The following is a 17,939-nucleotide window of genomic DNA, read 5'->3' on the forward strand; positions in this document are numbered from 1 at the left end:
CCACAATACTGCTAAATGCTAAGTAAACACAGAACTCCTTCACCGGGACTTTTAATTTCTTATGAGTTAGGGAGGAGAGAAATGTAGTTCCAAATGTTGTTTTAGGGGAACACAAACTGCAAAGCTAAATATACACCGTCACATATACTAACATGACAGTAAACACCCTCACACCATCCGTATTCCACCAAAGCACAATATTAAAATGATCAAGTACTTCTCTTACACGTATTTCTTTTTTTTTTTTTTTTTAAGATTTTATTTATTTGACAGAAAGAGAGACAGCGAGAGCAGGAACACAAGAAGGGGGAGTGGTAGAGGGAGACACAGGTTTTCCGCTGAGCAGGGAGCCCGATGCGGGGCTCGATCCCAGGACTCTGGGATCATGACCTGAGCTGAAGGCAGACGCTTAATGACTGAGCCACCCCAGGCGCCCCTCTTACACATATTTCAATTAAATTCCTTTTTGTTTTAACACCTTCAGGGAAGGAGAGACTTCACAAAAGAAACCCATCTGCTTACAAATCCCTCCTCCATCCCCATTTAAGGCTGTTCTTACTAGGGTCTAGCACGAGGGTCACGTTCTTTTATTTTTTTCACGTTCTTTTTTTTTCTTGCGAACAACCCTTTACAAATATGAAAGCAATTCTTAGCTCCAAGGTCTACAAAATCAGGCCAAGAGCCAGTGCATTTTCAAACGGAAGTGTCTTTTACAGGTGACCAGGGCACAGCTCCCTCATGTTCCAGACAGGGAACGTGAAGACCATTTGGAAGGGGTCACGAGTAGGCCACGGTTACAAAGGACACCGGCTACTAAAATGACTTATTAAGAGACTCAGTCCAGGCCTATGGGAACTCCTTGTTAGGAAGATACTAATAAAGTTCCGGGGAAAATTAGAAAACAATGCTAGTTGCTAAGTGGGAGCACAGCCAATTCGTGCAGCGGGAGCTCCAGGAAAGGACCGGTGGTATGGAAATCTCCATTTGATGTCCGTAATGTGCTAGACGTTATGCTAGCGAGACAGTATTTATAAATACCCCAAGGACTTCAGCTAGGCCTTGAAAAATTAGGGAGGTGGATATTAACTAGGGAAAGGCATTCTAGTTAAAGCAGTATCATGGGCAAAGGCCAGGAGTCAGGAATCACCATCCTGTGCCCCCTGCCTCATCCCAGAAGAGTACAACAGTAAATGGGAGTAACGTGGTCCTGGGTTCCTAGCCCAGCTCCTCATTTACTGGTATGCAACTGTATTCGTTTGCTACCTCTGCTGTCACAAATTACCACAAATTTAGTAGATTAAAAAGACGTATTTATCTCACAGTTCTGGAGGTCAGAAGTCCAAAACAGGCCTCAAGGGCTATAATCAAGGTGTCAATAGGGCATGATTCCTCTGGCTCTTGGGGAGAATCCATGTCCTTACCATTGCCAGCCTCCACAGGCTGCCTGCACTCCTTGGCTTGTGTCCCCTCCCACCTTCAAAGACAGCAAGGGCTGGACAAGTCCTTCTCAAATTGCGTCACTTTGACACTGTTCTTTGCCTCTTAATTCCAATTTTAAAGGATCCTCCTGATGACATTGGGCCCACTCAAATGATCCAGGATAATCTCCTGTTCTCAGGGTCAGCTGATTAGCAACCCAATTCCACATGCAACCTCAATTCTCCCTTGCCATGCGACCATGTTCATAGGTTCTGGTGATTAGAACAGGGGCATCTCTGGGGAGCCACCATTCTGCCTGCCACAGTGACCTCGAGTCAGTTAACAGTCTCCTCAGAGGCTGTTTCCTTACCAGAGACAGTCACAATGACATATTCACAGTTTCTACTTCAAAGAGTGAAGAATGGATCATCCAGATAAAGGGCTTGACTAACAGAAGGGCTCAGCCTAGTATCAGCTTACCATACTCACCTTTACATAAAGGTGACTCCACTTGGTCAAGTAAACAAGTAAAGACCAGAACTGGGTTTGTCTGCACTGAGTTGTTTCACTGTAAGCTTGTGACTTTATTAGAGAAGGTGATCCCTGAGAGTTTCTTAAGATTTAAATATTTTTGGTTCTTTGTCTGGAGTCTTATCTTAGCTTCAAAAACATCAAACAAGCAAACCAAAAACCTTGGAGAAATAGGATACACACACACACACTCCCTAAAAAGGACAATCTTCCAAAAGTAGAAAATATCACAAAACAGAAAGTAAAGATGGTCCTATTTTTAAAATACATAGGTTCAAGGAATCTAAATATCTATAAATGACTAAATTTGGTTTGGAGCTTCCTGCATACCTTTTGCTTTCCCCAGCCCCTCTCTATCTTCTCTTTAGTTCCTTACACACTTACCTGAAGGCTGACACCTCATTCACCTTATACCTCATTCTCCCGGGAAACCCTCCCCACCCCACCAGTCACTTCCTCTGAGCTATCCGTGATTTGATGTGGATGTCCCGCCTCCACACTCCAACGACCTGTCACAAACCTGTCCCCAGACTCACATTGTAGGCAAGCCTGCCTGCCTGCCTCACTCTCTGGTGGTACTACATGTTGGGGACTAGTTTTTTTCATCTTTCTAGTTGGAGCACATAGTAGATCCTCAAATATTCGTTGAATTAAAAAGTCATGTTTCTGAATCTAACTTATGTGGGGAGGTCTGGCCTTAATTCTTACCTAGCAGCATTTATAAGGCTTAAGAGATAAGCCACAAGGGGAAGAAAAGCATCGCCTGTGAAACATGAGGACATCCTTGCTAAAATGATAGCAACATCACAAAAAAAGTCAGTTTTAGGCACAGGAACAAAAAGTATGGAATTTCTACCTTACTCTAATGTGTATTAATCAGTACCCAGAGGGCCTTAGAACTCAAGGAGACAGGAAAAGATTTCCCTCTACGAGTACAGTGACAATGAATGAGATTATCCGAGAATACCAAGTAATCCTAGAACCTGTTTCATTCACAGAGAACTGTTAAACCCAATGCCTGATCCAAACTCTCAAGAGTTAGATCCAGGAACCCAAGGGGAAAAAAAAAAAAAAGCAATCTCAGAATCAACCTTGCCTAAGAAATCAGTCCCTTGTTTTCTCAATACCTTTAAGAATGTGTGTCACTTATAGAATAAGAAAATCCTCCTCTCTGGACTTCTTGATATTACATAAAATTTCACAATCTAACAGAAAAGTGCTCCAAAAAAAGCTTTATTCATGAATAAGGATATGGAGGAGAGCGCTTTGTATGCATCCTGACTCAATTCTACCAGCAAAGCACAGCTCCACTGGACGCCACCTGGTGGAGTAGAGAGACCCTACACTGGAATTAGCAGTTCGTCCTCTAATAAATTCCTCTTTAAAAAATTCATTACAACAGTAGTTCCCAAAGGGTGTTCCTTAGAAAACTAAGGCCACAAGGTTCCCCAGTCAACTAAGTTTAGGAATTCCTAACGGTGGCAGAAAAAAGTAGAAACGACATCCTTAGTTAATGGATTAGTGTATTTTCAAGGTAACATTTAAGTACCATGTGAATTTCAGTTCAGTTCATTAGGATTCCAGTGTCAGGGGACAGAGAAAAGCCAGTGGAAAAACAGAGAAATAATGCTTCAGGAAGGGGCCAACGCAGTCCTGTCGTGAGCAATGCCTACACTCTGGTCTAAGGAACCCAAAAGGCCAGGCACGAGGAGAAGTGGTGGTGGTGGGAAGAGATCCAAAGTGACTTAATATCTCATTGCTTCAATCACTCTCACTTGAGCAATTTCAAGGTTAAGTGCCCTTTATTATAGTCATTCATTCAACCTTTTAACTACAACACTGAAATCAAGAAAAAGAACCACACATTAAACTACATGAAAATACAGAACTGCTGGGCACGTGGGCAGCTCAGGTCATGATCCTGGAGTCCCAGGACCAAGTCCCACGTCGGACTCCCGGTTCAGCGGGGAGTCTGCTTCTCCCTCTGACCCTCCCCGCTCTCATGCACTCTAATAATTAAAAATCTTAAAAAAAAAAAAAAAAAAAAGACAGACAACACAGAACTGCTATATAAACAATGGTGACAGTAACAGCTAGGAAAATAATGGACAGAAATATGACAAAGCAGCACCGCCCACACCACCTAACAGGCAGGCCTCCACCACAGACAGATCAGCACCAAGACTGCAATCAAGCAGAGAAGGACCCAGATAACTGAGATGAAAGGAAACAGTTAAAACAAACAAAAAGAGAAAGCAATCAGTATTAAGTGCTCAGGCGGAAAGCCAATTTTCCCTAATTCCATTATGATAATGTGTAAAAGTATCAAATGTTACAAAAACGGTCTTAAGAGAGGGAGCAAAGTACCACGGAAGCAGATCTTACAACTAAACGCACGCATTCTTGAGGCAGGCATGTACACTCTGGTAGCACACTCTCCACACTAGACACGAGGCTTCACATCCGGTACATTCTCAAAATACCTATCCACTGATGCCAGCCAGCTACCTGAAGACAAATGTCAGAGAGTGTCCTGGCTATTTCCAAGACAATTAAAAAAGAATAAAGGCAATGGAAAGATATGTGCATTTTGTAAACACTTGTGGCATGTTAAACCAGGACATCTGCTTTCTACCACAAGACTAAACACTTCTCTAGTTAAGCTCTCCATAACCAATTGTTAAGTGAGGCAAATGTATCTTAGGCCTCAATTTGTTGTACACAATCTAAATACAACCTTGACCTATAATTTACATTTCAAACTATAACATTAAAAAAAAAGTGTGCACACCTTTCTCTTACTGAACAGCTACTATTAATAAGTAAAATACTGTCTGACTTGTGGGTATGAGAAAGAAAAGCGGAGGAAAAAACCAGATGCTCAAAGCAAGGTTTTAGTGCACATATTATGGAAAGTTGTCATTCCAAACTTGCCTTTTTCTTCTAAAAATGGTTCCTTAAACCCACAAAAATGAAGTGAAAAATGATGAATCAAAATGAATCTCAGCTCCTGCAAAGTTCATATGCAAAGGATTTTACCAGACCCCCCTAGAGTCACAAGCTAGGGAAGAAATGTAGTCAAGGTAATCAGAGACTAGATTTATTCTGAGAAGAAACTGCCTGTGATCATTTGTCAATATCAGGGATTCGACCAAAGAGGTTTACTTTGTTCCTTCAAATAGTTTTTACTCATTTATCACCTTCCTTTGCTTAAAAAAAAAAGAAAAAACGGGGGTAAAAGATTACCATATCTTGTACTTGCAAAGGTTCTTCCAAAAAAGAATATTTTGGAAACCTCTGAATGAAAAAGTAATTTAAGATGAATCATTAGCACACAATATAAGCTAACCAGATAATAAAACATCCTTCCACCATCTTGAAATGTCCTCTTCAACTCAAAAACTTGAATGCTACCATCATGTCAATGAGTAAGTGAGTGCAGATTGGCCTTTCATGTTCAGTTTTCACTTGAGATCTCTGAGGCTTTCATTTTCTTTTTTTAGATTTTATTTATTCATTTGAGACAGAGAACGAGCATGAGCGGTGAGAGGAAGCAGAGGGAGAAGCAGACTCCACACTGAGCAGGGGAGTCTGACACGGGTCTCGATCCCAGGACCTACAGATCACAACCCCAGCCAAAGGCAGACGCTTAACGACTGAGCCACCCCAGGCGCCCCGGGGCTTTCATTTTCTAAGAACATTTTTGAGTACCGGCTTCTTAAGCTTTTTTATGTAGGCAGTATGCTGCTTTCAAAATTCAAACTTACACTAAGTCTTCTTAGTCACCTGAATCTGGGCAGCTCAGAGTCTTTCAAGTGGACAGACACATACTTATGTGACAGCATGATTTCCTCTCTCAATGTCCCCAAGGTGAAAAACACGAATGCAGTAGTTCTCTATGCATACAACCCTAAGACAGTGTCTATCTTAAAACAGCCAGTCATATGACTGTTTGATGTATTTCTAGTATACTATTCTAATCCTCCTCCCCTCAAAATATGGAAGCAATCTAATACCCAGTAACAGAAGGACAGTTACATATTTTTGGTTGATCTACTGGGGGAAAGATGACACAGCCATCAATCTGATCGCTCACTTGGCAAATAGTGACTGAACCCCTGCTATGTGCCAGATGCTGGAGGAAGAGCACTTACTGAAGACACACGGGCCCCACCCTCAGAAATCGCACAGTCTGAGGAAGACAGCCGTTAAACAAATCTCATAACTTCATACATAAATACAAACTATATTAAGTGCTATGAATGAGAAGCAATAGGATACCCAACTGAGATCAGGGGAAACTGTAGTAGTGGTATTTGACTGGATCCTGAAGGATGAATTGGGGTCTGATAGGTAGAGATCCGGGCCCTAGAGGCTGGGGAGAACGGACCCTAATGTGAGGAAGAAGGGGCAAGAGTGGGTACCAGCTGAGGGTCCACTGGTCTAGTCCAGGGGCGGGGGAATGGGCCTGGACCAGCACGGTAACAGAAGACACAGACAAGTGAGATGAAAGTGTATCCAACAGAAAACTGACAGGAGGTCATGACTGCTACAGAGAAGAACATGGAGCAACATGAAAAGATGGGCAGGACACAATGTTTCATTTAAAAAGTAGGGACCTCAAATAATACATGATTCAGCTGAGTATAAACAAATAAAACAAAATTTTATATATATGTATATGCTTGCTTATGCTGTGATGTGACATGACTTTTATACTTGTAAAAATACTTCCCAAAGGAAATGTATTCCCAAATTATGGTATATCCAACTGGTAATATAACCACTAAAACTCTGACCAAAACTTGTAACTATACATTCAAAAAGGTTACGGTATAAATTTTCAACTGCAAAATATATAATTGCAGACACGGTATGATCAAGCCACAGTTTAAAAAGCTAAACATCTTAGAGACTAGACTGTATTTGAAATGGCATAGTATTTTGTTTGCCAATAGAACACAAAAGAGTGTATTTTATATAAATACAGAGAAAAGGAATCGGGAAAATTAAAATATATAATCATAAGGGTAACATACGTAAAAGCAGATCCCAATACATACACATTTGTTGCAAGTACCAATGTCTGGAATCATTTTTACCTTTCTTTAGTGAGTGCAGCGCTGAAGTGAAGAAGGTCAGATAACCAGGAGGCTGGGGCGAGCCATTGAACTCAAAGTAGCCGAGGACTCCAGGCTGCAGGAACAAGAGCAGAATGAGGTGACTGAAGGACCCGGAGGCCACTGCGTCACAGGAATATTTTATATCTGGACATGTCATCATTATCTGTCAAATGCAATTTGTTGTGTTTCATTTTTTAAGAAGGCTAACCACGTGAACAAAGTTGCGGAACAGGACTGAGCTTTCCCTCCATCTAGACAACCAACAGGGTAAGGGATGGAGACGCAGAGCGTTCACAGGGGCATTCAGAGCTGAAACTTCCTTCCCTCTCCCTAAGTGGGTCTCTCCACCCTCTGCTTACAGTTCTTCGGCAGACGCTTAACCATCTGAGCCACCCAGGCGCCCTGCTTACAGTTCTTCTGCCCTGCTTAGAGTTCTTCTAGGTCCCTGGCTAGAAACCTCACCATCAAGTTCAGGTACTCATGCCTTTCGTTTAGTGTCTCCAGGCAAACTAAATCAATGATTTCTTTATAACCTCTCTCAGATTTCTTCCTCAATCGCTTCCTCTCATTTACTCTAAACATGCCTTCACACTTAGGGAAATCAGGTTAAATGAGACTGGCTCAGCTAGTGTTCAAGGTCATCCTTCCAGGGGCTCTTTGCCCCCACACCCAGACCCCACCTTATACAATGACAACCCTCCTCTCTGGTCAGGTCAGTCTGTGGAAGGCCCATCTCTTACCCTCTCGCTCCTCCACTCCCACAAGTTTCTTTCCCCCTGCTCAATCCATTTATCTAAGCTTTAGCACAGAACACCCCTGCATTCTGCCAAACCAATTAATTGTCCCCTACCAGACCGATCCTGCCTTCCACGTCAGGGTAATTGCTTCCTTCTCTTGAAGGCCCTGTGGCACAAATCTGGTGGCATCCTGTGATAATCGTATCTGCCCTAAAAGCCAAACTGTGAGATCCCTGGAGAAAGAGTGCCGGGCCTGGAGTCTGACACTGAATGGTCTTGGGTGGACCCTTCAATGGAAAGCCTCAGCCTCCTTCTCTGACAAATGCGGACAATTCATCACAAGGTTACTGAGAAGAATGAGCTTGATAAAGCACTAGGCAAATGTAAAGACCCCTTTCTGGCCCTAAAGCACATGCTTAATAAGTAAATGGAGCTGATCTGATCACTGGGACAAAATCAGATCCCAAAGGTAAAGTAGAAATGTAATCTGTTGGTAAAATTTTCCATCAGTACACTGTAAAAAAAAAGAGGAAATTTCTGATCTGTAGTGGAACACACACCCTTTCAAATCTAAAACACTTGCTTATTTTAAGATTCAATTTTAAATAAATCAACTGGTTTTTAGAAACTGAGAGTCAGAATGTTTAATCCTAATATCTAAAAAAAAGAAAACAGCACATAAATTTATTTCTCAAACAACTGAGGAAATCAGAAAACAAGATTTTCTTCTGCTAAATTCCTTCAACATGTTTTTAACAAGCCAACCCAGGACTGACTTCAAGTAGAATTACAGTGTTTGGGTTTTTACGGTTTCAAACAAGGCTATGACAGTGTAATAAGCTCTTCTACCGAAAACAAAGAAAGACAACATCTTTAGAAATTCTAGTCACTTTGTTAATATTGGGCACAAAAGACAACAAAAATGGAAACTAACAGAAAGACAACAGACTCACTTAAGTTTCTTTAAATTCTGACCAATCTTCCAAACCAAAATCAAATGGAATAAATTCATCCTACATATGCACACGGGTACACACAGTAGTGAAGTAAGGAAAATGCGAATTCTGAGTCTTCACAGAAAACCCAAACTCAACCTTTCAAAACGAGTAACGGGGTGGACGCCTCTATAAGGGAAGAGTTTCTTCTTGTTGACAGCCTCACCGCTGCAGTTTTCCAAGGGCCTTTGTAGTTTGGAGGAAGGAGCCTCATCTTCAAAAGAACCAGCACTGCAATTTTCAAGCACTTTGACCAAAGCAATCCCATAAACAATACAAAGCAAACAATCCCATCTGCAAAATTATTTTCACTTCTCATTGCCAAAGAAATGAAGACCATAAGACTCAACAACTACAGGGGATGATACAAAGCTACAGAAATTGGTAAAAACTAGCCATTCAGAACACAAGGAACAGGCAAAGTTTATTTCAAGTGTTATTTTTCAAATATGCACAATACCATTAACAGTCTATATTGAATTTTGAAAACTGGCATGTTTGAGAATGAACCTTAAATATTTCAAACAAAAAAGTGCATCTTCACACACAAGGACCTTCCTAGGTACAGGCCCATAGTTTGCTCAGCAGCAAATAAACCCAGGGGCCACTCTCAGGCAGACGACTCTGTCTGGGCCCCGCACACCTGTGAGGCTCTTTCAGATGAGACGGCCGAGCACATAGACCGGCCTGACGCTGGGCTGAAGTTGGGGAGCAAGCCCTGCCGGTCCACAGGCTGTCCCTGCTCACTCGGATGCTTACCAACGTGTGAAGGTCTTCCACCCCCAGGGTCCTACTGGTCCACTCCTGGATGCTTAACTGGCCTCCAGGTGAGCAGACACAGGAGTTCAAGTGCCCGTGCTCTTCCTTCACGCGTGTAACTGGTCAGGTTTAAATGGGACCCATGACAGTAGGAAGATACCTCTGTGACCTCCTCTCCTACCACTGTGCCCTCTGCTCTAGCTCCACCAGTCTTAGTCCTTCCTTCGGACCTCTGACTTACTGTTCCCTCCTCCTGCAGCACTCCCTCCATCTTTCCTCAGGGCTGCCTCACACACAGGCTTCAGTGGAAGTTTCTGCGGCGACATCCTTTCCTCAGAGGAAAGGCTTCCCTGTCTTCTAAAGCAGTTATACCATTCCTCCCTGCCCTTGTGTCTACCACATCACCCTCCTTCATTTTCCTTTGGGCACTTATCTGAAACAACCTTGTACATTAGTCAGAGCCGCCCTAACAAATTACCTCAAACTCGGTGGCCTCAAACAACACATTTATTCTCACAGTTCTAGAGGCTAGCAGTGCGAAATCAGGAGGGCAGCAGGACCGTGCTCTCTCTGGAGGCTCTGAGGAAGAATCCTTCCTTGCCTCTTGCCCAGCTTTTGGTGGCTCCAGACATTCCCTGGCTTGTGGCTGCATCACTCCCGTGTCTGCCTGTGGCTTCACATGGCCTTCTCGCCCATGTCTCTGTGTCCTCTCCTCTTCGTATACAGACACCAGTTATTGGGTTTAGGACCCACTCTAAGTCCAGGATGCTTTCATCTCGAGATCCTCAACTAACGACACCTGTAAAGACCCTATTTCCCAATAAGGCCAATGCTGAGGTTCGGGGCAGACAGGAATTTTGGGAGGACACTACTCAACTCCCTGCACCTTGTCTGTGTTCCTGTTTGTTGTTTATCTCCAGAGGGTCTCTGTTGTTCATCACTACATATCCACTTCAGACAGTACCTGGCACCGAGCAGGCACAAAATAAACATTTGTTAACGAGTGAAAGAATGGAGACAAAAAGATGAGACAAAGCTCCTCCTATAATTTAGCAGGACTAAAACATGATGAGTACCAGATTACAACTTGACCCAGTTTGCGTGCTTTTAATTCCATTCCATGGCGTACAGTATACTCAGCACCTGCTACCATGAGGAGGTTGGAAAGAGGCTATTTATAGGAGGCCAGCAAATCCTCGTCAGCATAAAATATTTCTTTGCTAAGTGAACACCATTTGCAGTGAGGCATACATTTTGGCAGACGGTGCGCACACCCTCTAGTGGCCGTAAGAATAGTAACCTCAGTGTTTCTACTCAATGGCACTAAAGTATTTCTTACTAATGTTAACTCACACCTAGAAAATTCAAAACTGTTTCATTCACAGTGCTATCAAACTAGGAGTTGACAGAGGTGGTATCTATTTATTTGCTCAACTGCAGAGCAGACTTTTACTAACAAACAACAGGATAACAGCAGGTGCCAGGCATTCTACTAGGTTTTTCTCCAAAAGGCTCAGGTTTTCTATCACCGGGCAATTTTCCTGACACCCTGCTTTCCCCTCCAAAAGAGTCCCAAGATTTTTTTCCCATCCCACTTAAATTTAAAACAATGTGGTGTGACAAACCTGCTAAGAATAAATTAATGGATGTATGCTAAATCACTGATCCTAAGTGGATAAATCACACAAAACTCATGAAAAGAATCAAAAACTATTTTGGCTGCAAATACAAGATAAGCATTCTAAATAATACTGTTCGCTTTTGGTAGGTAGGTTACAAGGCACAAATCAGATGATTCTGTCAAGTGCTTTCAAAAATAAGAAAGCATTATTGATGTAGAAGCTACTGATACCTAAGTCAAATGATACCTAAAAAATACTAAAATTAGAAGAGCCATAGAACTCCTGACTTTGTAAGTGACATTACCATTACCAAACGCTATTCCCTGCCCACTCAACTCGACATTCACCAAAATAAAAATGCCCTGGCATATGTCTGTCTATGTTGTCCACAAGTGATAAACGACACTTTCCTGTCTGTATCTTAAATAGGCAGGAAGAACCCTCAAGGAAGAGGGGGATTCTACAGCTGGAGGGAATGAAGAAAGTAGAATTTTTTTTTTAAGATTTTTTTTTTTTGAGAGAGAGAGAGAATGAGAGACAAGAGAGCATGAGAGGGGGGAGAAGCAGACTCCCCGCTGAGCAGGGAGCCCGATGCAAGACTCGATCCCGGGACTCCAGGATCATGACCTGGGCCGAAGGCAGTCGCTTAACCAACTGAGCCACCCAGGCGCCCGAAAGTAGAATTTCTTAACATGGTTTGCAACAAGAGGACTTCAAGCTCTTCTTCTCCCTCTGCAGTATCCGCTGGCAAGTTTACTTCAGTTTTTAGTGGCATTCATTATTTATAAGGCAGGTATGATTTCATTTATTTACTTATTTACTTATTTATTTATTTTTAAGAAAGCTCTACACCCAACATGGGGCTCAAACTTACAACCCCCGAGATCAAGAGTCCACGCTCTACCAACTGGGCTAACCAGGTGCTCCAAGGCAGGTATGATTTTAGTGCATGTCTGAGAAGAAAAATCTAGATGTTACCCTGCCTCAATACTGTGACTATCCTACATAGAACACCCACTCAGTAACACGAAATAGTGAAACCCTGCTGCCTTACCAGCAGGTCAACACCCATGGCCCCATCCTCAATCACTATTTACTCTTAAAAACCATTCCTAAAAAGGAAGGGGGAAAAGTTACAAATTAAGAAGCCAACACCTTCAAAATTTTTCTATCCTGAAAGAGAAAGCCTGAAAAATGACAGAAAATAGTTAAATACTCAAAGTTTTAACTTCTAGATCCATAGTGAAGTTTCAACTCTCAGACCTTAAACATTTCTTTGGACACAAGCAAAAATTTGGGGAGCCAGAAGCCCTGGGCTATAGGCCAGTCTCCACTGAGGGTTAAATTATACCCCTTGCGCCCCCCACCTTCCGAATCTGTTCCGAAGGACCTACCATTTCTATCTCATATGGCTATGAGGAAGATAAGAAGCAAAAGCACGTGAAAACTGGAGGGCACTTCACCAGAGCATAGCTTACACATTCTTTGTTGGCTAATAACAAAGTATTTTGGAACTTACAGAAACATGTATTTATAATATTCACCCTGCAATGTCTTTCTGTGATGTTCAATAAATCAAAGGCAAAATTATTTTCCTAAAAATTGCATCTGGGCTTGGTGTCATATTCTACTCAGTGCATCCGGGCTCAGTGACATTGCTAATGTCAGGACTAAAACCTAGAAAACTAGAGGTAATGACGAGCAAACCGATTTGGGCAGGTTTGAGATATCAAGTCAAATACAATGTTTTCCACTGGTTAAAAACCTTTTACTGTTTTCGGTAATTCAGTATCAAATCAACTGAAAGAGGCTTTTGGAAGGACTCATCTGAAGGACTTACAAAAATTCCAACCAAGGTAAAACTAGAGCACTTCTCTTTGTGACAGCAACATAAGCATATACATATATGGTCAGGATACACATAATAAAGTAAAAGTTTATGTTAAAGGTTATTACTTCCAGAATATCATCACTCCCCAAGTAATAAACACTAACAGCACAATTTTATGATGGTCCAAACTGCTCACAAATATCTCGATTAGAGACAAATGAATTTACAATTAATCAGTATGGTTTTCTTAATGAGGGGACAACTATCAAATGCACTCCTTCAAGATGCCACAAACACACCTAGAGACATAAGCAAAAAGCACTGCCATTCTAACAAACCTCAGAAGTGCCACAAAAACATTAAAGCATTACTTTATCCCAATTCTGGTATACTTAAATTTAAATACACTTAATATTGAAATCCCTTTACAAAACATAAAAATTATGAGATAAGGCTCTTGATCAAAAGATGTACCTTTCATAGTAAGATTTTTTTAAATTAGCAAGACCTTTAACATATTAGGAAGCATATTTTGTGGGGAGGGGCAGTAACAACTTGAGTATAAGGCTGAACATCACGGACAGCTCTACTGATTACAATACAACTCATCCTGTCTCTAGTCCCCCCCAGATAACGCTCCAGGATTTTCCAGTAAGGCACTGCTTGATTTCCATATTCTCTCTGCCACTGTGATACAAGATAAGCTTGCAACAATTAGATTGTGGCATTCTGTGTGCTACCTGAAAAAAAAAAAAAAAGATCTGTTTGTTCTAATACCTGTGAAGCATCCTAAGGCCTTATTCGGGAAAACAGTAATTTACAAGAGACATTCTCAACTGAGGCGATTTTGTCCCCCTAGGGGACATCTGGCAATGCCTGGCTATTTTTGGTTGTCACAGCTAAGGGGGGGGTGGGGAGGAAGTGCTACAGGTATCCAGTAGGTAGAGGCCAAGACTGCTGCTAAACATTCTGCAAAGTGTGGGACAGTCCCCACCCTCACAGAACTACCTGACTCCAAATGTCAGTAATGCCGAGGTTGGGAAACCTTAATTCAGAGGAATGTCCAGAAGCATATTGTGCTCTATAGCGGGGCCTCCAAAAATGCCTTTACCTTTCCTCTTTATTCGACTCTTGAAGCCATGGCAGTGGTTTCATTTCTGGATCTAACATTTTGCCGTTACGTTATCTTACAAAGAGTGTGCACGAAACCGAGACCATCTAGGCAGTGTTGGTATGTTTCACAAGATAAATGGTTTCACAAGTGCCATGCTGGGCTGGCCTCCCAAGTTCTTTCACCATTAATCAAATATTGTCTCTTGCCAACCAGGCAATTTCACCTCAGTGAGAAGCAGCCCAGTGAAAGATGATACTAACATGATAAAAGCTATCTACCCCTTGGGAGGAAGCATTCTATAGGCTGACAGGCCATACAGGGTCCCATCTTGGCAGCACCTTCTTGGTCCTGTTTTAAAGGCAGTCTAAACATTGCTGTACATCACTCTAACTCAGCGGGCTGCCGAAATGAGTGATGTCACCAGCACATCAGTGAGTCTGATGTGAACTCAGCATCAAACTTGGAGCATCATCTCTGAAAGCACTGCTAACACACAGATTCAGAGAATGCAGAGGCTAAAGGTAAAGAACCAGCCTTGCTGCTCAGTCATAAAGGGGAACTCGCCTCTCTCCTGCAGGTCCAACCACAGAGACACTATAGAGGCCATAAACAAAACAAGATCAGAAAGAGCTCTGATACAGACGTTCAAGAGCCATGTCTCAAAAAAACTTCCCCAACCAATAACTGACGAACCTTCTTCTGCCTCCCTCTCTCAGCCTCTAAACTTCACCAAAGCCAAAACAGTCAGAAGGGATTATGTGAGCCAATTCCCTACCTTCAGAGATGAGAAATCTGTGTAAAACTCAGAAGTCAGAGACTTGCTAATGTCAGGACTAAAACCTAGACCTCTAGAGTCCTAGCTGAGTCCTACTCCTTATCACATGACCCCTGCTAAGAACTGGCTCCGAACTCTCTGGATACAAATCTCCAAAGGAGCTGAAAATAATAATGAAGTTGCCTCTCGGTGCTCCTATTATAAGGCTAAATGATCTCAATGTTTTCCATACTTTTCTTTGAAAGGGTAAACACATAATATATACTATTTATTGATGTGCCATTGCTCGTCTGCCATTTTTCCCTTTATTTTTTTAGGAGAAACTCAGTGAAAATGTAAAGAAAAAAACAGAGGGTTTCAAGCAAAACTAGGCACAGTGTTCCACAGAAGTCCCTAAAGAGCCTACCTGAAGGAAGGCCTCTTTGCCCCTGCAGGTCATTTTTTATCATCTTGATTACAAAACAAACAAAAGATTTCTTATATAAGTAGGAATTCCAGCAAACATTACACACGTGTTGAGTTCTCTCAATAGTGCTAAATATCCAGGATTTTGCCATGATGCCATTTCCATGGATAAGTTTTCATTTATTGGGACTACATCCTGCAGGCATTTTCATGTCTTATTTAATCCCTGTTTATAGATGAAGGCATGGAGGCTTAAAGAGGTTAAGAAGCCCATAGGCCACAGAGCTAACAAGTGATGGAGCTCAGTGTCTAAGTCCCGATTCTTCACCATTCTGCCATATCGCCTCCATGACCGTCATCTACTGCAAATCTACATGAAAACCCACTTATCACACAACAATTGCAGCTAAGAGTGAAATGCCCTGTTCCAGTCCCCTGATGCCTGGCAGGTGAGTGACCTGCCCCATGTCACAGAACCAGTTAGTGCTGCCAACGGGACCAGGCCCAGGCACCCAGGGTGGCTCCCAGCTGCCAGCCTGCCCTGGCAGAACGAGAGACAAGCCTGTGAGGGGCACAGAGAGCCACCCCGTAGCCACATAAGAGTGAGGACACATTCACTCTAATGCACACCAGAGAACTTACACGCAGAATAACTAGGTATTAACACTGCTGCTTAGAGAACCTACTCAGCGTTAACATATAAACAGTGTTCCTAACATGACCGAAAAGCTGTAACGACATCCCAGTGAAAGAAATTCATGTCCAAGCTACATAAAATCTCCCCAGTGCAAAAGGTAAAATCCAACCCAGTCACAATTACTAAATCCTCAGTGAGGTCTGGATTCATAGGGTTTATGTCTCAGCTACCTATGGTCCTGTATCTAAGTATCATTTTTACTTGCCATACCCAAGTACGATTTACACTTGCTACAATGACTTTTTCTGTGGAACTAGTCTTAATTTATTTAGACCGTTTTAAGCTTTATACTGGCCTCTGATTAATAAGTGGTCCTGAACACACACTAAGATCCTATAAAAACAATTTATCAGGGGATGAAGCTGGCAATGGGAAAGCAGCAGAGAAGCCATGTTAGGAAACTTTCTGTTAATAAGACCTTGAAAGAGTTATGCACTTTATAAAATAGGAGGGCACACATTCCCAGTTTTTTTTAAAACTAAACTACAGCTGACAAGTAAAACCAAGTATTCCATAGTAACATGCCATACAGTGTCAAATAAAATTTTTAGAAATTTGCAGGTGCATATAAACCTGTAAGTTAATTTTTATATGCTCTAAGCTCATCATGAGACAAACTGAAAGTCTGCGGGAAATTCCCAAACAAAAAATTCACAAGGTTTACAAGTGTTCCATTCTCTCAAAACTCACTTGGCTAAACCATCCCTACAATCGAGTATCTCAAAAATCATTTAATTGGGGCTTATCTATAATGTGATCTTTTCATTGCTGCAAATCAAGAGGTATAAAAAACCCTTCTAATATAAACAATCCAACACAACCCAATGAAACCTTGGGGATGGGAGGAGATATGAAAGACAGGTACCTCGTAGTTTGAGAGAAAATCTAGTAATTCTGATTGAGATGGGATGTAGAGAAGTGGTTTCATCACCCGGCGGACAAACTTCTCAATGTAAACAGCACTCATGGGGCCTTTGTATTCGATTGGTCCAAAACTAGTACCAAAAAAAATAAAAATAAAAAAATAAAAATAATACACCATGCATTAAACCTGTAACGTATAACTGAAATCATCAACACCACAAGACGATCCTGACTGCTTCATAGGTAAGTAGCCTGTGTCCCGGGAGGTGAATGGAGGACCAACTGAGAGTAAGCATTTCATGTGCCGGGTGGCACAAGCAGCCACTACTTTTCTATGAGCTTAATTCAACTGCAAACTGAATTTCAAACAAAGAACATTCATTCTAGCCTCTGGGGGAAAAAGAAAAATTCCCGTAATAGTATTTCTTTAAAAAACAAAACCAAACAGAAAGGCAATCCTGGAAACTGACCAAATGCTAAAGGATTGCAGGATCTTAACTACATAATTCAACGTGGGGGGGGGGGGGGGACGGGACTTTCTTTTACACATCACTCTGAAATAAAAAACAAGCTGAGCAATTGGCCCTTGGCCTACTAAAATGTACTTATTAAATATTCCCATAGGCACTTACACAAAGGATCACTAAATAACCTATTCAAAGCTTTACTGTAACAAAAAAAGACAATGGCAAGGGACAAAGTTAGGGATCTACAAAAATGATCTTATTTTCCCTTCCAGGTGTGCTTAGAGATGCACAGGAATTTGATTTAGCATTGCTAAGAAATAAGACCAACTTTCAGTTACCCTCCTAAGCTAATCAGAATCCTCACATGGCTTTCTTCAATCTTGCACAACGCAGACGCTGCTCAAATATAACTGAATGGTATGTGGCAGGATGGGGGAGTAAGTTAAAATATAATAACTCCATAACCATTCTTCTAAATAGAAATTGACATTAAGCTTGCTGTTAATAGCAAAATAAACAGAGCATAGTAAAGATTTACATAAATGCTGTGACTGTGATACCATATGCTTACATAAATGACAAACACACATATAATGGGAT

The 17,939-nt window shown here is 41.8% G+C and overlaps 1 protein-coding gene across 5 annotated transcripts in view; it reads right to left on the reverse strand.

The window, feature by feature from the left end:
- TXNDC11 (thioredoxin domain containing 11) overlaps positions 1–17,939 on the reverse strand; it is a 59,314-nt gene that overhangs the window by 28,035 nt on the left and 13,340 nt on the right. For 3 of the 5 annotated variants that reach the window (XM_027613377.2, XM_027613376.2, XM_035722533.1), the window contains 2 exons: positions 16,874–17,003; positions 7,053–7,146 (listed from right to left, as the gene is read on the reverse strand). In XM_027613377.2, coding sequence (XP_027469178.1) covers positions 7,053–7,146; positions 16,874–17,003 — 224 coding nt within the window. The remainder of the gene's footprint in view (positions 1–7,052; positions 7,147–16,873; positions 17,004–17,939) is intronic. The other 2 variants (XM_027613378.2, XM_027613380.1) reach the window with 1 other exon arrangement.

This window comes from Zalophus californianus, chromosome 10, assembly GCF_009762305.2.
Source record: "Zalophus californianus isolate mZalCal1 chromosome 10, mZalCal1.pri.v2, whole genome shotgun sequence".
NCBI classification, from domain to species: domain Eukaryota; kingdom Metazoa; phylum Chordata; class Mammalia; order Carnivora; family Otariidae; genus Zalophus; species Zalophus californianus.